The 22437-nt window shown below is 51.2% G+C and overlaps 8 protein-coding genes and 1 pseudogene across 9 annotated transcripts; 2 read left to right on the forward strand and 7 right to left on the reverse strand.

Annotated features, from left to right (window-relative positions):
- Positions 1–40: 40 nt before the first annotated feature.
- On the reverse strand, positions 41–2384 carry GCG54_00015168 (uncharacterized protein; the record flags this gene model as incomplete). The annotated part of the gene is given in 3 exon segments (XM_045414983.1): positions 41–348; positions 444–1601; positions 1616–2384. The coding sequence occupies 3 exon segments, from the start codon at positions 2382–2384 to the stop codon at positions 41–43; spliced, it is 2235 nt and encodes a 744-aa protein (XP_045261105.1).
- Positions 2385–3022: 638 nt separating this feature from the next.
- Positions 3023–7799, forward strand: GCG54_00015169 (uncharacterized protein; the record flags this gene model as incomplete). Its single annotated transcript, XM_045414984.1, has 4 exons — positions 3023–4500; positions 4568–4963; positions 5022–6774; positions 6825–7799. The coding sequence occupies 4 exons, from the start codon at positions 3023–3025 to the stop codon at positions 7797–7799; spliced, it is 4602 nt and encodes a 1533-aa protein (XP_045261106.1).
- Positions 7800–9579: 1780 nt separating this feature from the next.
- GCG54_00015170 (L-tryptophan decarboxylase psiD) lies at positions 9580–11061 on the reverse strand (the record flags this gene model as incomplete). Its single annotated transcript, XM_045414985.1, has 1 exon — positions 9580–11061. The coding sequence occupies one exon, from the start codon at positions 11059–11061 to the stop codon at positions 9580–9582; it is 1482 nt and encodes a 493-aa protein (XP_045261107.1).
- A 493-nt stretch (positions 11062–11554) lies between these two features.
- On the reverse strand, positions 11555–12622 carry GCG54_00015171 (annotated as a pseudogene). Its single transcript is given in 5 exon segments — positions 11555–11939; positions 12158–12280; positions 12301–12436; positions 12506–12540; positions 12555–12622. Coding segments are annotated over 5 exon segments (747 nt in total).
- Positions 12623–12626: 4 nt separating this feature from the next.
- GCG54_00015172 (uncharacterized protein) lies at positions 12627–14261 on the reverse strand (the record flags this gene model as incomplete). Its single annotated transcript, XM_045414986.1, has 4 exons — positions 12627–13057; positions 13083–13287; positions 13327–13424; positions 13616–14261. 4 exons carry the CDS (start codon positions 14259–14261, stop codon positions 12627–12629), a joined length of 1380 nt encoding a protein of 459 aa, XP_045261108.1.
- Positions 14262–15070: 809 nt separating this feature from the next.
- Positions 15071–16077, reverse strand: GCG54_00015173 (Extracellular metalloprotease; the record flags this gene model as incomplete). The annotated part of the gene is made up of 4 exons (XM_045414987.1): positions 15071–15152; positions 15204–15292; positions 15353–15426; positions 15486–16077. The coding sequence occupies 4 exons, from the start codon at positions 16075–16077 to the stop codon at positions 15071–15073; spliced, it is 837 nt and encodes a 278-aa protein (XP_045261109.1).
- Positions 16078–16751: 674 nt separating this feature from the next.
- GCG54_00015174 (uncharacterized protein) lies at positions 16752–17546 on the reverse strand (the record flags this gene model as incomplete). Its single annotated transcript, XM_045414988.1, has 1 exon — positions 16752–17546. One exon carries the CDS (start codon positions 17544–17546, stop codon positions 16752–16754), a length of 795 nt encoding a protein of 264 aa, XP_045261110.1.
- Positions 17547–18173: 627 nt separating this feature from the next.
- On the reverse strand, positions 18174–20137 carry GCG54_00015175 (uncharacterized protein; the record flags this gene model as incomplete). The annotated part of the gene is made up of 5 exons (XM_045414989.1): positions 18174–18501; positions 18555–19249; positions 19309–19574; positions 19625–19759; positions 19882–20137. 5 exons carry the CDS (start codon positions 20135–20137, stop codon positions 18174–18176), a joined length of 1680 nt encoding a protein of 559 aa, XP_045261111.1.
- Positions 20138–21010: 873 nt separating this feature from the next.
- GCG54_00015176 (uncharacterized protein) lies at positions 21011–22263 on the forward strand (the record flags this gene model as incomplete). Its single annotated transcript, XM_045414990.1, has 4 exons — positions 21011–21109; positions 21193–21477; positions 21599–21934; positions 21994–22263. The coding sequence occupies 4 exons, from the start codon at positions 21011–21013 to the stop codon at positions 22261–22263; spliced, it is 990 nt and encodes a 329-aa protein (XP_045261112.1).
- Between the last annotated feature and the right edge of the window lie 174 nt (positions 22264–22437).

Below are 22437 nucleotides of genomic sequence, written 5' to 3' on the forward strand. Positions count from 1 at the left end.
GGCCCATGTAATAACAGCATCAAGCCCTTCCCTAAAGTTCTCAATTTAGCTGGACCTCTTCAAATAAGGATTCAACTTCAGGGAGCTCACCCTTTCCTTTGATCACATCATAGTGAGCATTTGGATCTCTTCTCGCATCAACTGTGCGAAAGTGCTCTGTAAGGAGAGAAATGATCAATCGCTTATGGTATTGCGGAAGAACGAGGCGATCAAGAGCAGAAACACTGTCAGATTCAGCGGGGGGTGGAGCCCCCAGTTCACCCGGGCTACTACCAGGGTCGGATCCCGGAGCTTTAGACGTCGATCCCCGGCCTTGGACATCACGGAGAAATTCGACCTTCAACTCAGCTAAGAATCACAATACGTCAGTTTCAATGTTAATCTAGTCCTCTCAAGACAGCAAGCCTGCAGTATCAGCTGATTCCATGTGGCTCACAACTTACCCCATCTCTGGGATCGCAAAACGAATGCGAACACCCTGTTTGACAACAGCAAAAGTTCGTCATCTGAGAAGAGACTTTGAGTTGAATTTGCCGATTCCTTGATATCAGACAATGTTCGTGGTCGCAGAATAATTGACGGGGGCCTTTCTGACCCAATTTCAGGCTGCAAGCTCTGAAGATAGTCGGCAGTTTGAATTTTGTCGATGTTCGTATCGTCGTGAACGTAGTCCTTCTCGCAGCAAGCAAACTGGCAAGCGTCTTCCATTGCAAAGTCATCCAACATGAGAAGGCCCGAAAGGTTTGCGATCCTTGGCCTATCCACCTGCGAATTCGAGCCTATGTCGGCCGTAAATGCTGCTTCAAAGTCGACCATAACCTCACCCTCAATCTCTTCATCGGTACCGATTACCGGACCCGCATACCGCATGTGTTGTAATGCTATAGATTCAAGGAACCTCATACCTCGACGTATGAGCATCTTTCTAAACCATGCAGCTTCAGCCTGACGTGAGTCGCTCTTCTTATCAATGCTGTTGGCATTCGGGAGAGAATAAAGCCGAAGAGGAAACACTGGTAGCGATCTGACATCTCTCTCGCCTTGAAATGCGTCGAAGTCGAATTTCTGTATAACTGGTCCGATCTTACTCCCGTCAAAATCAATGTGAATACAGGTCACCCTGAAATCAGGTCTTTGTTCTTTATCCTCGGCTGTTCGATAAGGGTGTCCAGCCCACCTTTGCAAATTGGAAAGCATGCGATGCCTAGCACTAGTAACGTGAAGAACTCGAAAAGCCTGATTCGTTCCGCTGTGTATGATCTCCATTCCGGGACGGAATAGATGCCACAAGTCCGAGAAGAAGACCTTTTGACACGTATCTTGTTGTAGACACTCCCGTCTTCGAAGCACCTTGGACTTCAGTACTTGCCGAAAAAAGTCGATTTCTTCAAATGCTTTTGGAAATCTTCGAATGGTGTCAATATCTCGAGCTCGTGACTTTTCATTGCTTTCGGGAATGCTGTGATCGGTACTGGAATCGTCATCAGATAGGTTGGCTTCGGCAAGTTCTGTTATTCTGGAGCTCTCTCGGTGAAGGTCAGCGACTGGCGCCTTTGAGAATCCCAAGCTTTGCAGGTACCTTGTTGCAATTCCGTGCACCACTGCTCCAGCTCACGCTCGCAGTAGGTAAGTGCCTTGAACGGTCGGGTAAAGACCACAGGTCTACTGTCCGAAGCCATTCTATCGCTCCCACTTGACTTGATTATTTTGTCCAGAATGGTAACAAGCAAATCGGAATGAATTCGAATTCGTTCTGGAAATTGTCCGTCGACTTCTCCGCTTGCTGTTCGGGAACGCGCTAGACGTTCCGAGGAAATGATCCAGTTTCCCGATAGGCCCATTTTGTCGTAAACCACAGGCTCGCCTATGAGAATGTCTATTGCACACAAACTCGTGTCCCGGGGGCGATTGAGCTGCTTGAATGAACTCCATTCCTCAGTCCTCAACGCTGGAGCCTGATTCTCCCGATATGCGATGGAGGCATTTTGAGCGCTATGTGCATGAGTCGAGTGTAGGAGGGCCCGCCGTGCCCGGTCGCGTCGCCTCATCTCTGCTTCCTCGTGAAGAAAAAGACGTTCCATCTCCCAGTCAAATGTCTTGCGCAATCGATCACGCCGACTTCCATAATCTACCATCAAAGCCGCATCATCTTCTCCATCTGCAAGATGATGGCTTTGGTTGCCATCACCATCTTCGGGGGGTTTCAAGCTGTCCAGAATATGGGAGGATTGAGGCGCTGCTTGTAAATTGTTGTCACCAGCCTGATGGTGGAGCGGAGACGTCGGGGCATCGCTGGAGGTGTGGGGTCGTCTCTCAAGTTCCAAGATTCTTGTTTCCAAGACACGTAGTTTCTCAACAAGACTCCTCACTTCAGAGCTATTCATTCTTAGATTCGACGGATTGCTATCGCAGAGAAGGTCCCCGGGCTGATGGAGCGACGTAAAAACATTGGTCTGGAAACATGGCTTGTACTGGTTGAGAGAAGGCAAGATTATGCCCAACAAGCCAAATTTTGCACCAGGCTCTCGCCAAGGTTCTTTGTCACACACCACGCGAAGCGAAGATGATGTCAGCTGTGCATAATCCCACCACCCGACCTCCAATTAGCACACGTAGGCAAATGCATGGAATAACCCGTTTGGAGATAAAGGGAAGAAGTAGTGGATAAATGATGAGTTGTCACTTGCCAGCCCCGTCGCGGTGCTTACCCCTCGCTAGCTGTGTCATCATAGGCCCTCAGACTAATCATCTGATTGTGGGGTGATAAGAACTGCGAATCCGACATTCCTTAAAGCATCCGCGGGTTCATGTCTCGCCCGTTCCATTTTAGTGAAGGCCTGCTTACGTGTGGGGAACAGCAGGCAGGCATCTCGTTGGCTTCGTCATAACCCACACCGGCCATCTTGATACCATCTTACCTGATCAGTGTTTCCAACGCAGGAGCTGCGATATAAAGAGATTGCACTGGTTATACTAAGAGACCTTTTCCCCATCAATATAATTGAGTCAATCTTGTCATGCGATGAATGAACCGAACGCAAACGCAAGGGCCGGTGCCTCCCATGGCTCTCAGCTGACATCAGCCTCACGAGCTAGAGCCCGAAGCAATCCAGCTGAGGATTCGAAGTGTTTGAAAGCCTTCAACACTGAAATCAACTACGCTCCTCAGAAAAACAGAAACGATGCCTGTGCAGAAGGCACTGGCCAGTGGTTCTTCCGCCACCCGGTGTATGAAGCCTTTCAACGGTCCAAACAACCGCACCTGCTGCTCGTCACCGCAGAGGCAGGAGGCGGGAAATCGACCATCATGCGAACGCTCATTGATACCCTTCAAACGACCGATGAGCAACCAATTATGTCATATTTCTTCTTCAAGGATGACGATGACAGTCTACGGGGTTACGATGATGCCCTCAGCACGGTGGTTTATGAATTGCTGTCGCAGGATCACACACTCGTGCAATATGCTCGGGGGCCACATAAAGAGCACGGCGACGCGGTTAAGCACCAAACCAAGATCATGTGGCAAATCATTGCAAGAATAGCCGCTGAAGCGAAACGCGACGTTTACTGCATTTTTGACGCAGTCGATGAGTGCGCTGGAGAAGGCCGAGAGCGATTGTTGACCGACCTAGCAATTGTATTTGGCAATTCCCTTCAAACCCCTCCTCGATTGAAGGTGGTCATATCTTCTCGTCCGTGGGATGAAGGAAACCATCTGCTCACTGAAATATTGGGTTCTCCAAGGACCAGTCATCTAGTGGGCGAGAATGCCACGGTTCAGTCTGACATTCGCAGTGTCATTCGACTTAAAGTCAAAGAAATAGCCAAGGAAAAGCAACTCGACAAAAACACTGAAGCTTTGCTTTTGGAAAGGCTTATCAGCAAAAATGTGCGGACAAGGTCATTCTTGGCTATTCGAATGGCGTTTGAGATGTTGCGCTCAGATGTGAGGACAAACCGAGAGGCGACAGAGGAGCTCATTGATGAAATTCTTGCCGGGGTCCCCCAACAACTTGGGGACCAGTTCAACAAGATGTTGAATCACAGCCCAGACAAGGAACACGCTTGGAGACTTCTCTGCGTTATCCTCGCAGTGCGAAGAACAATCAAGATTCCAGAGTTCAAGGTCATTTATGCTCTCACACAGAGATCATGTAGCAAACTTGGTTTGGCGAACTCATATGACGAGCTCGATCTAACATTCGATGATGAGGAATTCAAGGTCATGGTACGGGCTCGATGTGGCCTGTTCATTACTTTTGGCAAGAACTCGGTCTACTTGTTTCACCAGACAGCTCGGGAGTTCTTGATGACTACAGAAGACATGGCCGTGCCTTCACCCTTTGATGGGTTGGCGCAAAATCCAGGCAGCCTTGGCGCGAACGAAGTAGCTTCGTGGAAAGGCTGCATTACCAAGGAAGATGCCAATCTGGTCTGCGCCACTGTCTGTCTAGACATCCTTAATATGGACATAACCCGACAACGAATACTGGAAATGTGAGTTCCTAGTCTGTGACCGAAGGGGGAGCGAATGACACCTAGGCTAATCGTTTCCCTAACTCAGATTCGACAGCCTTAATGCCGGAAATGGGATGTTTCAGGACATACAAGACTTTGTTTCGCCACGCCCGTTCTTTATGTACGCAGCGCTCAACTGGCATGAACACATCATCCTTGGCGGTGATGGCGCTTCAAAGTCTCTTCTTGACGATCAATATTCTGCAATTCTGGATATTGGCAAGCCCGAATTCTGGGCTTGGTTCCTTCCCCTCGATGAGTACATCAACACTAGCACTGTGCATCCAAAAGCAGTAGTCTCTAGTGTCTGGGCACCAGACGAGAAGGCTCGTCGGTACAGCGCCCAATATGGAACCTTTCTGAGAGAAAGCTGTCTGCAGAAGCTCTTTCCAATGGGTAGCAAGGTCCATGCTCTGTTCAAAGATGTAAACCCAGTGCCAAAGTAAGTAAAACCAGGGAACAATACGTTTGGCTGAAACATCACTAACCCGTATCGATAGACAGCAAACCGAAGGTCCTTGCTGGGAGGCCGAAGGCGGTTACGAACTTGTCGATGCGTTCCACATGGCCTTTGGGGAATATGAAATGATAAGTGCGAATCAAGCAGTCCGGGCATTGGAGCAAGAGGAAACGGATCGAGGCTCAGTGCTCTCAGCAGACGTTCCGATTCCGACAATGATCTGGACATGTATCACAGATATTTCGCCAAACGCTTTTCGCACGACGTTGGCTTCCATGAAGGATCTGGATTGGCTGCGCGACGTACCAGAACACATCTTATACCGCCGATATAGATGGAGCGGATGGTGCTCCCGGACTGGGAAGGAATTGAGAGAGAACCGTCAAAAAGGTTGGTCAAAACCTTGGCCCCCTTCTACCCCGACGATATATGTTGCGGGTCAGAAAACATCACCGACAAGCACCGACCTGTTTGGTGTGCTGGCGGACTGGATAGAGTCTTCAGAAAACGCCTCGGCCTTTGCGCAGGAGCTGTGGGAAGCAGGGGGGTTCTTGGTCCCCTGTTTGTGCAGCAGGCTCATCCACGCCGGAGCAGACGTTGACTGTAAGTTGTGGAATGGCAGCAAGACCGCCTTGCAGATTGCAGCTACACTTTGGGAGCACGACTTGATTCAAACACTTCTCGACTTGGGAGCAGACCCCACCCTATGGTCTTCTAATGGATACAGTGCTTTGCATTGTCTACTTCATCCCGACGAATCTGCCAAGGAGCTCAATGGGGCACTCAGAGAAACCCAGAAGCGCCCGCCGCGCCGTCAGAAATCTCAAATTACTACATCGGTGAAATCTTTGGCAAGATCAGCCTCCACCGAGACATCAGCAATTGACGCACTCTGCGGGGCTGGAAAGACGCCGCTGATGCTTGCTGTAAGGGAATCCCCAACAGCGACAAGGGTCCTTTTAGATGAAGGTGCGGACCCGGACAAGCGAGATGGCACCGGCCGAACTGCTCTCATGCACTATTTCCTGTCCGGCTTCAACGGCCGTCCAAACTCAACCTCGAATTACCTCCTGCAAGCAGGATCGGACAGTCTTGCGGCCGACTCTCGTGGAAGAACGGTACTCGGCTACTGGGCACGACGCGTTACCAACAAACAACTTGCTGATCTTTACCCCGGTACCAACTCATACAACAAGGCTTTTCATGCATTGGCCACCTTCGGCTCACTCTCTGAGCGAGAAGCCATGGTACGGGAGCTAGCCAAGGAAGAAGTGCCGCTGGTGGTAGCGTCAAGACTTGGGAATGCTCAGTTATGCTGGGCCCTGTTGGAGGTAGGCGCGAATCCCGACAAGCACGGAGTCTCTATGACAAGTCCACTGGGTACAAACAGCGGGAGCGTTTCTTGGGAATTGGAGGACCTGGCTTGGAATCCCGTTTTAATCGCGTTATGGACCAAAGCATACGTGACCACCGCAATCCTTCTGGCATACGGAGCGGACATCAAGTTCCAAGTTCCAACCCGTCGGCGGACCAAATGGAACAAGCACAGAGTTCAAAAGGCAGGTATCACGCCGCTCCATCTGGTGATTGGTGGCAATGACCGCTATACTTGGATGAGTAACAGCCAGTTGGCGCTCACCAGTGGCGGACGGTCTGAAGGGTGTGCGTTTGGTGCAGCAACAAACCCAGATTACCCAGTCACACACCGATCAGCCATGGAATTTTTGGCCAAGCATCAAATGAATCACTGGGCGAAACATCGTGCAAGAGAAAATGCTGAAGCGAGTTCAGATGTAGGATCTTCCCCACAGATGTGAATCCCAAGACCGCTAACCTTGCACAGTCTGAATATGAGATCAAACGAGGTGCGGCGTCAAACGACAGCAAGAAAGCCGAGATGGTCCCATTTGACACTCTCTTTGGCGCGGAATTCCTGCCCAAACCTCACAATGCTGCACTCGATCCAATTCTTGAGGTAATTATCAGCAAGAGTCAGACAGCCAACGAGCGTCAGACAGCATTGGCAGAGTACATGCTGCAGAATGGCGCCGCTGTAAATGCCACAACTCAGGAAGGCATCACTCCCTTGTTCATCGCCGTCAGCCAAGGTAAACTGGATTTCGTGAACCTTCTGCTCCAGCACGGCGCCGATCCAAACCTTGCAAGCAAAGGAGGTTGCAGGCCCTTGCTGATAGCAGCACGGAACGGTCATCAACCTATTACCGAAGCTCTTCTTACCTCAGGGGCCGATCCGAACGCACAGCTCGACAATCTCCCACCAGCAGAGTGTACTTGCGTCTCTTTCGTCAAGTGGAAACGCTTTTCCCATGATGCCTGTTATGCACCGCTTAACTCTCTAGCGATGGCGGCGGAGCGTGCGCATATCGATGTCGTGGAGACTTTGCTGGCACACGGGGCGGATGTGAATTTGCCTATCGTGCATCATGCACACGGCAGAATGCCAACTAAACGCGAGCGGAAGCGCCGTGAGCTGGATCATACGCCAGATTCTTCGGATGCCGAGTCGGACCTGGACACGGAATGTTGGGAAGGGCGCATTGGCGTCGGAACCGCTCTGACATGGGCTCGAGGGGAGGTGCGAGATCTACTTTTGCGACATGGCGCGGATCCCGCCGTAGAGAAGGCGCCACGGCGATGCGAATGTCCGACCATTGAGAAGCGAAAGGAGAGAAGCATTATCGGCCGAGACTCTGATGACAACTACCCCACGGACGAAGAGAGCGCCTCTGATACAGATTTGCCATGGCGAAGACGCCGGTCTTTGATTAGGAACGCCAGCAATGATGATAGTTCTTAGTCCTGGTAGCGTCAATGCAGACGTAATCTAGCGCACAAGGAAGAGGACTTTGGATGGCGGAGTAGGTTCTACAAGTGGATACTCTGGCAGGAGAAGAGACAACAGAAGAGCCATACATTCTACACGATATGACAGAAGAAGGATACTGCAAACCGAAGTCGAGATCGGCCTTTTGATAGTGGTGACAACGAGGATATTGAGATTGCAAGGAAAAATGTGAGGGTTGATGAAGTCGAAGAGTTTGACGTAATATTCGGTATTATGGGCGGGCAGACTTATCATCACTCATGGTCAGTATGCGTACGTACCATCACTTGTCCGGAGATCTGATGCCCGCTTCACCACTTAACTCCGTAGACGGGAAATAGGATTCGTTCGATGGGTAGCTTACGTGAATGACAATCTCCGTGCGAGACGTCTGATGACATCAGATGGCATGTTAGCGCTAGCAATCGATTAGACTCTCTTTGAGAAATATGTGCTTTTCGACAGGTCCTGGTAATGCTTGGCAAGACTATTCGGCCATGGCTCAGTTGAGACTTCTTCCACTTCTGGGTGAGGGTCCTCCACAATGGTGGCTAGTAATATGCATCAGTCGTAATTACCTCTTATAAGACGCCAATCATATTAGTTGAATGGTCCACATCGTCGCATCGACCTTCCACATCGAGGTCGACGACAGGATCAGTAATCGTCAAAATGCTATATATCAAGTCAGTGCCGACGGTAGAGCTCACCGAAAAGTGGATATACCGGGGCTGTCAAAGGCATTCACAACCCGGTGGGTATTCGTATCGGGCTTGACAGAGCGCCCGAATAATATTTTAGTCCATTTCTGCGCGGCATAGGTAGATGTATCGGAGTTCTTCTGAGACTCTAGACCTCCATAATCAGGTTGCGATGAGCCAGTCCCTGCTGGATCAATCATGCGAAGAAAGTATTTAAAGATGAACGTCACGGCTGTTGATGTGAACCACAAACCAGATCCACCAAAGTGAGACAGTTCTTCAATTTGCGATCATTCGCAAAATAGATGTCACGCACAGCCCAGAGGCCTCATTGGCTGCGAACTATCCTACTGACGAAGCGGATGGTTTTGAGACACTGTTTAGAAGAAGATGGGTTTGCTAAGGTGAGTAAAAGGCGCTCTATTTCGGGGAAACTCTAACATGGACCTTCCATCCAGGTTGGCAACACCACATCTTTCCGCATCATCGCTGATGTGGGCGAAATGGTCATCCTCCCTCCAGAGTTTGCCGACGCTATCCGCAACGATACTGACCTCGATTTCATGACGTTTGTCAATGGGGTTTGTCGTACTGTACCCATTTCTTGCGAATTGACTAGCTGACTGTTGCTTAGCAATTCCACTCAGAGATTCCTGGGTTTGAGGTTTTTAGAGAGGGAACGAAGACCTATCTGGTGACTGATGTTGTGAGAGTCAAGATCACGCAATCTCTTGGTACTACAATGAAAGGTGCATGGCTACCCAGAACACCCTTTCTCTTGCAGTGTTCCTACATCATGAACCCCAGATACGCGGCGCCTTTATTTGATCTTTCTAATACGCACATCAGCCGGAGAACGAGATCTCGATCATGTGTGCTGGTTGCAAAATATGTCTGGGGCAGTACATCTATCTCGTCGGCACATTCTATTAAATCCTACACTTCCCATCCAGGGGGTATTTAGTAACAGTAATACTAAGCCAGAGAACTAGACATGGTGGATTCATTCTTGCCCTGAACTCGAGCATTTACAAATGCACCAGCCTGCGCCCTCACTCAACCAAAGCGAGCGCACTATTCACCCTATTGTTCCCCTCGAGCCCCGCAGGAGACCGGTTCTCAACAAATCTCAAATCGACACCCGGCCGGAACACCAAACAATGCGAACTCCCCCCAAAATGGAACATACCAATCTCCTGTCCCTTCACAACCTCCTCGCTAGCACTTACAGTCACCTCGCAGCTAGACACCTCCGTCATACCCACAAACACAATCGCCATTAGCCCGATCTTCGGATTCCGCGCCTGGATATATACCACCGCCCGCGTCGCCACGGAAGCGGTGTACGCCTGCGACCTACACGGAGCCTGCGGATCCGGACCATCTGTATTATCAATGTCGTTCCCACGCGCAGCTATGCCCTGGTACCGGTTCACGCTGAAGTACGTCCCCGGGATCATCTCTAACTCGACGATCCGTCCGCTCACGGGCGCATGCCAGCGGTGGTAGCTGAAGGCGCTCAGGTAGGCCTGGTAGATCGTCCCGCCGACAAACTGCGGCGCGAGCGCGTTATTGTTTAGCATGTCGGTAAGGGAGTACGGCTGGCCCTTTAGCGTGACGTCTGCTCGTAGGGCGACATCGGATACGACTTGCAGCGGCGCCGACTCGCACGCGTTGACGATGACCGAGGTGTTGTCGTCGACTTGAATGTCAACGGTGCCACTGCTGCCCGTGACAGACAGCTTTTCTCCGCCAATATGTTCCTCATCATCAGGGAACTCCACATGCCGCACGCCCTCCCGAAACCGCCTCACAAAAAACGCATCCCATGATTCATACCCAAGAGTCTCCGTATCCTCAGGGTCAGGACAAACAAACAACTTCCTAAACCCTAGCCCACCACCCTCACCCTCCCCAACTCTTCCATTCGCCCTCTCCGCCATCACAATCTGCCCAGAAGTAGACACCCAAGCCCCCAAACATCCCCTCGAGTCCCCCGAAGCAAGAAACTCGCCCCAAGCACTTAACACCTTTCCCATCGCCTCATTTACCTCCGAACTCCGAAAGAACTCGTAACCGGCCGCCGTGCCCATGGGATAATTCAACAAGGCATTAATCGGCGCCGCCACGAACCCCATGGCGTCCTCGTTTCCCGGCCTGTCGAAGAATTGCGGCCCGGAACGCATGATGACGTTGACGACTTGCAGGAACTGGCGGAAGGACTGGACGGCTGGTTGCTCTGTCGGGTCGCGGGGCTGGAGGGCGGCGGCTTGGGTGAACATTTGGTCTGCTAGGACGGCGAGGTAGGGATCGTTTTGGACGACGGTGCGGAGGTTGGCGAGGCTTGGGTTTAGGGAGTCGACAACGGTGGTGGTGGCGGTCTTTGAATTGAGGGCGGGAGTTGTAGTTGTTGCTTGATGGATTTTGTGGGTGAGCCATGTTTCAGGGTTGTGGGCATCTTGGTCGTTTAATGGCTCGAGGCTAGGTTCGGCGTCCTTGTTGGACTTGAAGCTGTTGATGAGATAGTAAAGCATGATGGTGATGTCGATGAGGTGCTGCCTTTGAGAGTAGATGATTTCAATGGCCAAAAAAACACGTAGCTAGTGAGAAACGATGATCGAGGGAAAGTTGCCCGGGAACAAAGATTGATGCAAAAAATGCGGCAACTAACGCATACTCCTGAGCAAGACGATCCTCATGAGTAAGATCTTGTGCCCTAGCTTCAGCCCTACTGTCTCACAAGCAACTAACGTATCTGGCAAACGGCATGAGACACAACCCACATGTCTTACTGCGGGAGCGCAGGATGCCGTCAGATCGTCCAATCGGAGCACAACCGCAGTCAGGAGCTGAGGCTGGGGTGACACGATTTGCACAGCTATTGACATATCTGGTGTCAACTTTCAGGCCGGCCAAGCAAACGTCTCAACACAGCTTCCAAGTTCCTCTCCCTTCACCGCCATGACGACTGAGCGGTCCCCCTCCTTCGATACGAACACAACACAACGAGGCCCGGTTCCGCCAGACTCAGTGCTCACAAAAGTCCCACTCCATTGTCGTCATTATCCCCATCCCCTGCTCAGCAATCGTCGTCCTCTCCTCCATTAAATCAGCCCGTATCCTCGCGGCCTCCTCGATCCCAAGCGGAAAATCCATATTATAAAACACCATATCCGTAAGCTCGGGCGGCAACGTTCCCAAACGGTGTCCCAGCGCCACGCCCTCCTTCCACCACCCCCTTTGCTGCGGCGGCATATTCGCCGTATTAATAATCGGAATCCTTGGGTCCACGAGGAACAGCGCGAGGATCTTTCGGTGGCTAGCCTTAGTCTTACCAATAAGCTCAAACAGCGTAATGAAGTACTAATAGACGTTAAGGAACGTAAGTAGCTTATCCTCGCGCGTGAGTATGCTACTAAAACGCTAGTTTATGTCTGCATCTAAGTTAATTACTAACGTCTAGTTAAAAGTATAGAAGTCGCTCTACTTATAGTTAAGCTCCCCTATAAGCTCCTCCCTATTAGTAATAGTGCAGGAAGCAAGGTAGCTATAAGTAATATTCTTATTATTATAGGAGTAGAGCGCTATAGTGGCGATATGCTCGTTAGCTAGCCCTCAATATGCTAGGACCTGCTGTTGTACGTCGGCGTCTTAGGCGTGAGGTGGGTGTTGGCGAGCTTCATGATGACCTGGATGCGGTCGGCGTGATTGAAGAAACTGGAGTTCAGGTCGACGTCCTTGAGCTGGAGCTCCCTGAGATTGTATGTGGGGACGGGCGGCCTCTCGATTGGGTGGGTGCATTCGAACCAGTTCCTGTCTCTCCGCCAGAGTTCGCCGCTGGGCTCTTGGCGCTGTACCCGCCGTAATCGTCGTTGAATTCGACCTCGTCACCTTTGGCCTCGTCTGGGTCTACCGGGCGGTTTTTGGGAGAGCATCACCGGGCGCACTCTGCTAGGCATTGTGTCCGGGCTGATTCACAAGGGATGCGGAGGGTCTCGTGGTCTTCGTGCCATCTGTATATTCCTACATGGGGAGAGCTTTCCCGACCATCTTTTCGATGGCGGTGTAGAGGCCGGCATGATGCCTAGGGTGCATGTTGTTAATGTAGCTCATGATCTTCTTCGATGTCGATGTCGCACGGGAGCCACTGGTACTTGACGGACCACAGGTCGTCGGAGGATTGGTGGTTGGGATACCTCTTCTTGGGAACGGGGATGACGCCTCTTCTGCCGGAGGCCGCCAGTGTGTCTTTGAGCAGAATGCGCTTATCGGCGACGATGCGAGACTTTTCAAAGACAAGAGGCCAGAGAGAAGGGTGCACGAGGTTCAGGACCTTGCCGTCGCTGCGGGGATGTCCGTCCTTTTCGTTTTCGGGGATATCTTCGAGAGCGGCTACGCCCTGTTTGTGGGCCTCCTTTACTTCCGGGGTAATGGCGCTGTCAGACTTGATGATGGTGGACGCGGCATCGAAGATGGGATCAGACCAGTAGCACTGGAAAACTTGGCCTTCTCGCGAAGCTCGGCGAGCGCCTGCACTACCAATTTAGAACCAAACTCCCAGCAAGGATCCGCCTTATTTGAAGCCAGTCACTTACGAAGGTAAACAAATCGTCATCGAAGTAAGCATAGTTTAAACCCACAGCCTTCCAGTCAACAGCCATAACCTCCTGCTTCCACTTTGCAACAATTTGCTCATCAAAGACCTTGACATACCAATCGGGCTTGTTTGTTATCTTCTCAACGAACCACAAGATAGCGATCTCTCACCACGTCAGGGTGGATGCCTTCCACTCCTGCACGGTACTGGGGAACGCGGCATCGTCGTCAGGCATCTCCCAGAATTCTTTACCGAAGCCTGGGCGTATCAAGGGGGCGGTCTGGCCGTCGTTCTTCTCTACTATCAGCCATCATGCAATAAGCAGCAATGGCCACGGGGGTCCATTCAATGGCAGGTAAATCTACCAACGTTGTGCTGTTCAAGTACAATGGTAACACAGATGCATAATCAATGTGCGATAGCAGGTACGCAGATTATATGTGGTATTGTAGTTCTAAGAGGTTCGATCAAGCAACACAGTTCTTGAACACGTTTCATCTTTGCTATCGGATAGATATCTCGGAGATGCTGGGACCCTATCAAAAGTTGTTTTAACGATGGCTTCCCATATTTGTCGGAATCAAGACTCACCATCATTGCTAGGGTTCTTTGAGCGATCTTCCACTTTCCGTCTACTCCTCGTTCCACTTTGTCGAGATACTGTCCGTAACTATACAAGACCTTATCTAAACCAACGGTCTCCGAGAGGTTCGTTGTCTCCACCATGAAATGGGTTGCAGTCAAGTATGTCAGCGCGACAGCGGTATCTTCTAAACACACTTCGATGAGTTGAGTGCCGTAGCTATGGTGAGTGCTGGCAAAGATGCCCAGTCCTTGAGAGATGGCTGATGTGATGCCGTCCGAGCCAACGAGGTCACCCAAGGGAGGCGGGAAACTGGCGGTAGCGTCGGCTGCGAAGATGCTGCCAAGTTGGCTCCAGTCCTTTCCATCGATGGCTACCGGATATCGAGCGAGCAGATGCTGAATGGAATGAACAGCTGTCAGGTACTCAAGGCTCTTAACTGGTGGTCGTTGACAAATTTGACCGCAATCGAGAATAGGAGTGATTGATGAGCCATTGCTAGAGGCAGCGACTACGCCAGTGGTGACGCAGGCAATGGTGAGGAATTTGACCATTGCGAATCATTCGGCGCCGAAGAAAAGGGATGCATCCGAGCACTTATTGGTGGATTCTATCTGGGAAGGCTCGCTGACTTTATATAGCCGCACCTTGTGTGACATCGGTATTCGTAGCCGCAGCTGAACCCCGTTACGTCACTCCAATTGGGGCAGCCTCTATGAAGGCACGCCAAGACCGGGCGATGTGAGACCGCAAAGACGATGGCAATTGACAAACAGGGAGACTGGCCTGATTTGTCATCTCTGTGCTACTGTTGTTAAATTTTGAGGGGATGGTCTACTGACATTCATGTTCCGATCGAAGCATCCGGCCGGCCCGGCACGGGTGTCACACGGAGGCGGATGAACTCTTCATGATCCTTCCCGAGTCGAGGTCCGAGAGTGGGTCTTAAGCTTTGTGTTCCGGCAGTTCGATGAGTGCGCGTTGATTTAGCATTGGCCCACGGAGCAGGTGCTTTTTCGCACGGCACGGCGTTAAGAAAGAAGTTAAGACCGGCGAGAATTTTGGGCGTAGAGGACGCATCCGGGGTCCACTGTATTTGCATCACCAGCATCCCCCGATCTCCTGTCGTAAATGCGAATCGACAGCCTCTTAAGTCGCCCCGATTCTTGCCAAAGTGTGGTCAATCATTGAAAAATTGTTGATGATAGATTAAGTCTTGATCTAAGTAGGAGCCAAAGGCAATCGAAATTTCCAATCTTCATCGTCCCATTAGATTATCAACTGCTGCACGTGAGCAAACCAAACACTACCAGGACCAAGACAGTAAGTAGTCTTATAAACACTACGAGCACATGTCTAATATTTACTGGTACTGGGCGCGGTAGGTATCCCAGTAGCTGTAGATACGGCTCTGCTGTCCGTTGGAGAATCCAGTGAAGCACTCGCTGGTAAGGAGTTAGTTTTGATGTTTAGAAATGAGCTTGATGGTTACTTACTCGTCGGAGTAGTTCATGTAGTTGGTGACAGAGTCGGTACCGGCAGAGTTGGGGCAGGTGTCGCGACCAATCTGGCAACCGTAGGACTCCTGTTGTGACTAGTTAGCCAATGATCTCTCACTCCGGCATGCTGCGCTGGGGATATTTACCTCAGCCTCGTAGGGGGTGTCGTCAACAGAGTCGCCATCGCCGCTGCAGGCGTAGCCCTGGAAGGTGTGGAAGACTGTCTCGAATTAGCTGATGCTCTATGTGTGCAGTATTCGCCATTGAGTAGTCACTTACGTCCGAGCCAGTGACCGATCTCGTGAGTGGCAGTGTGACCAAGGCTGTACTCCTCGTAGCTGCCTCCCGGGACGGTGGTAGAGAGAATGACAACGCCGTCGCGGTTGAACTCAGCAGATCCGGGGGTGATGGTCTGGGGGAAGCGAGCATAGCCAAGGTAGCGCGAGCTAGCGACGAAGTACACATTCAGATCAGCGTACGTGCCCTTGCGAAGAGCGTTCTTCATCGCGACCTCAGCACGGTCAGCAGCCCAGTTGGAGTTGACGGTCCAGTCAGCGCCAGCCTCGACAAAGGAGATGTCGTGGGGGGCGTAGGCGGTGTTGAGCACGGCAAGCTGCTCATCCAGGGTGGCCTGGGTCAGGTAGCCGCCGCTCACGGACTGCGAGGAGGCCACGACGTGCCAGTAGACGTTGATCTGAATGGGGCCGGCGGCACGGGAGCCGTTGCCGGCAAGGCGGGCGCTAGACTCCATGAGCTTGAAGTCCTGTGCGACCTGGAGGTCGACCTCGGTGGGCTCGTCGGTTCCGCAAGTTCGCTTGGCGAAGGCGGATGCCACCATGGAGGCGGCGACCAGGAAAGACTTGAGCTGCATGATGAAGAGAGTGCCACGAAGATAGGAACGGAGATGAGAGGATTGGAATGCCGATGGTGAGAGCAATGGCTGTGATTCTGGCGGTCTTTCACGAGTCTTTATACATTTCGATGATCGGGGCGCTGAATTCCACGAAGTGGCGGGAAAATAGAATCATGCGCCATCTACCAACTTCGAACTCCCTCTTCTGGTCGCTCCGCCAAAACGATAGGCCATTCAGCGGTCGTGAACATCGCGTTCGTGGAGGAGATAAACTTGACAGCCGGCATCGGGTTGCATTTGCCCGGGATTTGACTCGTGAAATTCAGCTACCTGCTCGATTCGTCCAAGACGTCATGCGACCGGACGGAGCTCAAAAGCTCGATTTTCACATCACAAATTGAAAGCTGGAAAATGCCATGCGCTGCCAAGAAGTTTTGCTGGTCAACCTGCCTTAAATGTGATTCTAAAGCCGCTGAAGAGGGTCCTGGTGCCTTGGCAATTACTACCTCGTATTACAATCTCCTCCCTAAGACCCTTGCTCATCAGAGTAGTTTATCTAAGCGCGTCGGCTGTGCGCGGTGCAGCATGCAGCGCCATTCGGTACCTGCCGACGCGCGGGATACGCGGGACATGGATCAACAGCAGGTAACATGATCGTTCATGAAGGCATCTCATCTCGAACGTCGCTACACTCAAGACCGTCTTCTGTGGCCTAAATTTAGGTTGTCCACAGCCGCTCGTTTTGCAATTCTCTTCAGAGCAGTATCCTCCTTCTCAGTCTTATCTCGCTTGCAACCCTCCGCAGCTGGCCCGAGCACTTCGACTAGGGCATAATTTGGCATGCCGTATTGACCTGCTAGAGGCCAAGGTCGTCGATCATATCGGCCGTTGCGAATCGCGATGTTGTCGTCGGTGTATTTTCTCAAAGCTTTAGGGATGCCCTGACCATCATGTCGACTCTGGTGCTCCAAGACTTTGATAAGGTCCACGAAAATTGTTGTCGATGGCAGCTCAATATCGAATTTCTGTAGTGAGCTGAGAGAGTCCTGCATATCGTGGCTAACGATGCAAACCGACACGTACTCGGCCGCAAGTTGAGAAAAGATCTCTTTGACCTTCGCTTTTGCGTCGTCGTAGTAAAGTGAGAGCTCCTCGGTGGAGCCGTAGCGGTAATGCCATGGCTTCAGTCGGAGTCTCTTGTTGAAGTTGGACTTCTCCAGCACAATGATCTTTTTCTTGCAGCACTGCCTTGTGGGGTGTTGTTTGCTGGACTTGGAGCCCGAAAGTGGATTCGCAGTTGGCGAGAGGATGTCCAGCTCCATAAACGGCGTTTCCGTGACGCAGACATGCGCGCCGACGGGTTCGCAGCCTACAATGACGACTTGGTCACTGTTCCAGGACTCTGCAAACGTCCCGTTTTCCTTGGCGCACTCTTCGACTCTTCGCAGTTCGCCCTTGGTGAGAAGGTGTGGCGTTTGGTGTGTCATCGTCCCAAGTAGCGAGTTGTAATGTTGGTTTTGATAAATTGTCAGGTTTAAATCCGTCAAGTACGATTTTCTTTGGAATGAAATCTGGTTCAAATGAGGTGGAGATGATATTGCCAGCTTTAACTACAAATACAGAAGCAATTGTGGCTGTGCTCCTCCGTAGTTCCAACAGCAAGAACACGAGTCGGGTTTTACTGGGGTTTGAGTCACTCGGGGAGGCAAAGCGTTTCAGCCCGTCGTGGACTTTGTGGCACAGAGTGGCGCATTTCCACGAGGAAGTTGGCAAAACCCTTGATCAATATCACTGGGTATTATTGTTGACTGTTGGCCGAGGATAAGGAATAGTCGAGGGTGAACATGACCCATTAAGACCCCGGTGCCGACTGAAACCTGCGCCCTACGGCGTGTCTAGCAGCCTCACGGGGACCCGACCAATTCTTCAACTCCACACGAGTAGTCATCTTGCGCTGCCAATCTTTTGATTCCATCTACTTGTTTTACACCGCGTTTTCAGGTTCGCGCAGGCGTCAATTCCATTACTAGACGTTACAAGACCCCTTTCTGTCACCATACTCATCGAACAAGAATACTAACCCTCACAAGAAGTCCTGAATATCTCTAGCTATGTCAGTAGATACATGTGTTGTCCGAATGATCATCAAAGCTGGGTGGATTGAGTTGCAGATCGGAAGCTGGCACCGGAAGTCTTGACCATGCAGGATCAGGCTGATCTTGGTCCTGGTTCGTATGGCTCAGAGCTTCTAGGGCGCTCTTGTAAATGATTGTCAAAGCCTCATAAACGACTTTCCCATCATGCTGTGGCTTGTTTGCCTCAAAAGACGCCACAAACTTCTTCAAAAGCTCCATGTCTTGGTGGGCGCCAGGAGTCTGCCTATTTAGCACGATGCTTAACAGCAATCCGTCAATACTCCACCCAAGGTCATGGCACACATCCCTTCAGGCCCACGATTAGTATTCGGCGACTGTGTTGTTATAGTTGAGACTTACAGCATGAACTGATGGCCTTTTTCCGTGTGCATGGAAAGACAGAGAATGTTTCTTGCGGCAGAGGCGCACTCATCTACTACCTTCATCGTGATTCCGCGGATGGCGGGGTCGCTGAAGTATGGGACGTGGCAAAATATGGAGGAGTGGATGGCGATTATTGTTTGGAAGTAGCTGCGATGCAGAGAGGTAATCTGCAATGAATGGGAAATCGGCAAGTCTTCTGCTACATTTGGAGGCCTACAAGACGCAGGCAGGTCATTTGCCCATTGCTGAAGCTCTGAAAGTAATTTTGAGGTGGCTTTCAAGTGGTTCTGACTGCCTTTTGCGCAAGGCAGAGGCGATCGGAGGTCGTTGTACACTCTGGCCTGTATCTTCGCAAGAAGCACTTGCTGCCGTAGATAGTTGACGCTGCGACCTTCCGGAAGATTGATAACTCCATGATGGTCAACAGGATTTTCGTCAGGTAAACCAACAACTAGCCTTGCAGTCAGGAGAGGGGATTTAAAAAGTCGCAGTGACAGCCTTTGGTCCATAACATAAGCCCGAGATAACAGCCGGCTGTCGTGAAGCTGATCGGTCGATAGAGCTCCAGAAGATGTTGCCACATGGTATCCAGCCAGCAACATCATCTGCGTTACTGATCCAAGTAAAGTCGCAGCTGCAGAGCTTCTAGACGTGGATTCAAGATAGGTCGTCTAACGAGCCTTGGTTTAGTACGTGCTTAACAACATGGCGTTTGATTCAATTGACGTACCATCAGGAGCATCGCGCCCACTGCTAATGTGTCGGGGGCCTCCATCATGATACCGGGCAGCACCCGCATGGCGGTCTCCACAAGCCTCTCCGTAATCGCATTCTGGGCGCCATGCAACGTCCACGAGGCGCATGCACACACCATGCTGATGGCTGCATAAGCGCCTTGACTTGGACAAGACTGCCCCTGGACATAATTCTGGAACAAGCTGTCGATCTCCTCGTTTCGAAAGAACTGGAAATCGGTGTTCACCGATTCTAGGAAGACTGAGTAACGTTAGAGGCGGTAGGAACTATTCAAGGATGGGTAGGCCTACTTCTGAGACACTGCAGCGCCGTGTCTAGCATTGGTATAGGATGCATCGCGCCCCCTGAAAGATTGAGAATTGGGAAGTTTGGATGTAGTGCTCGGCTACACAGCTTGCTAAACGTTTGGTTGCCGATCATGTAATCTACGCATTTTATGTGAAGGACATCAAATATGGAACATGAGCCTGTGTGTGTTGTCAGCCCAACTGCAAGCCCGCCCGGACAAAGGGGCCGTCATGAATTTTGTGGCTAATCAGCGACCTACTTTGGTATCGGAACTTGACAACTGGCTGATCAGGCGCCCCTATCCTAGCCATCGGTAGTGCGTCTCGGCGTATGAGACGGTATAAAACATCGGGATTCGTTACGTATGACTCTTCGCACAGATTTTCGAACCCCAGGTGGGCAAGTGGAGAGACGTGGAGATGTCTCGAGCTCGGCGAGTGAGCGACATTTTCGACTGTGTGGCCGGGTGCCAAGTTTTGCACCATCTGCTCAACCTGCTGTAGTCTCCTGATCATACCAGCGCGGGAGCTGGAACCTGACCTGTTCTAGTGCATCAGAAACACTTCCATCGAGTTATTGACATTGAGTAAGCGATACTTTCTACTGGTGGGCGCGCGGAGCCGTTTGTGGGAGTAGATGCAGTCTAGCTCCTTCGCCACGCATGTCGAACATGCAGGCAGGGTTGAGTCGCATTTCACCTACTCGGCCCGTTAGCGGCTGCGCTACCAACGGCACGCATGGCGATGATGGCAGTACCTTTCGCTGCCTGCACGGGGTGCAAGCCCATCTGGACCGCGCCGCCGATGATTCTGGGATAGCTGTGTCTGTCGGCGTAGACATGTTCGGAACTTCGGGCGGGCGCGGATCCTGAAGCTCGGAAGATGCGAAAGAAGGAAGGCGGATGGCTGAGCTTTCAATTGTCACGCTCAGACTGCCGGAGTTGGCTTAATAATACAAGACGCTCCGAGACTTTACTGAAAACGAAGGTAATACCTCCATTGTAATTGTTTCCGCTAGGATCCGACGTCTATTGATTGGGAATTTCTCGGTTCCCCGCAGATGTTCCGGCTCTCCATTTTGTACCGAGCCGGTGGCCCCACACATGTTCCGGTCCCCGAGTCCCCGTCATATCCGCGCCGGTCACAGACATCAGTAACTCCTCAGCTGAGGCGGAATGATCCTATAGTTATTCCGAAAAAGAGCATGCGCGATCATCTTTCTTGCTTGGTAAGGGGAGCCGTCTCTGTTGCAGTGCTCTGAAGCGCGGTCATGGGCCAAGATAGTATATAATTCTAAAATCAATCAGGCAGTTAGCCTTTAGCTATCAATTCAGTGCACTCAAACTAAAAATTCAAAGCGTCAGCTCTGACGACGTAACCGCTGTCAAAATGGTCTCCAAGGCCATTAAGGTTGCCGTTTACGGCGCCGCTGGCGAGTCAGCGGGCCTGATCGTAGATCAGCTTCTCGCATCAACGACTCCGTGCTTTGTACGTATTTATTGCCGTCATGTCACTTATGGCGCATGATTGACACATTGGCATCAAACATGTAAGCTAATGCTGCTGCTTAGGAAGTCACAGCTCTAGTCCGGCCCTCTTCAATTTCGAAGCCTGCCTATGCTAAGCTGGCCCAGCGCGGTGTCAAAGTCGTAGCTATCAATTTAAATGGGCCAGACGTTGAAGCTGCCAGGGTTTTAGAAGGCCAGGATGTCGTCGTTGCTTCAGTGCCCCCCAACGCGCTCGATTCCCAACTCCCCCTGATCCGAGCTTCCAAACTCGCAAACATCAATCGGTTCATCCCAACCGCTTTTGCGATGGCTCTTGACCCAAACGGTATCTCTACTGTACAACCCATGGTACGTCTGAATGTTATTCTTCGTCTTGACGCAGTGGTTCAGTACTCACGCCACTCAGTCGGCGTGTCTAACGTGTTGTGCACGTGCTGAAGGCTTGTAGCCACCGCTGATCTCGTTACAGAAAGAGAAGATTTACCAAGAGCTTGAAGCATGCCTAATTCCCTACACTGTCATCGATGTCGGGTGGTGGTACAACGGCTTCATACCCGAGGTGCCATCTGGGAAAACTGATCATGCCATTGCGCTTCCGGACTTCCTCAGGAACTTGGTCCCTGGAGATGGAAACATGAAATCCTATGTAATTGACAACGAAGACGTCGGAAAGTTCGTCACTCGCATCATTGTCGACCCTAGGACTGTCAACAAGCGGGTTATGGCTGCGGGAGCAAGCATGTCTTTCAACGAAATGTTTGCCATTGCTGAAGAGCTTACGGGCGAGATTGTCACCCGAAAACATGTATGTCCTGAGCTCCTGAGTCCCTCTCTAGCAAAGCCTAACGAGACTTTCCCATTCAGGTTTCGGCAGGAGAGCTGAAGTCGATGATCGACGGCGCAGCCACCCAGGTCCAAAGCGATCCAAGTAACTACCTTCTCCTTGTCGGCAGACTGTGGCTGGAATATTACTACTCCTCCTTCATTGACGGCGACAATAGCCCTGAAGGTGCTAATCGCTTGGGTTATATCATGGCTGGAGATCTGTACCCTGATTTCAAGTCAACCACCTTCCAGGACTTTTTCCAAGAGACCTTGGACGGCAAGAGACGGATCCCATATTCTGCTAAATGAAACGCATCTCGGGTCAGTCGTTTTATCGGATTCACACAAAGTTTAGAGGTTCTTCAGACGCATTCTAGAGGCATGTGATTAAAGACACCTTTGCGACTGCCAGAATTAGATTTGCATCACCGCAATTGAACATATACAATACACTAAAGGTTATGGCGCTAATACACCTCTAAT

Source organism: Colletotrichum gloeosporioides, assembly GCF_011800055.1.
Source record: "Colletotrichum gloeosporioides strain Lc1 chromosome Unknown consensus_66, whole genome shotgun sequence".
NCBI classification, from domain to species: domain Eukaryota; kingdom Fungi; phylum Ascomycota; class Sordariomycetes; order Glomerellales; family Glomerellaceae; genus Colletotrichum; species Colletotrichum gloeosporioides.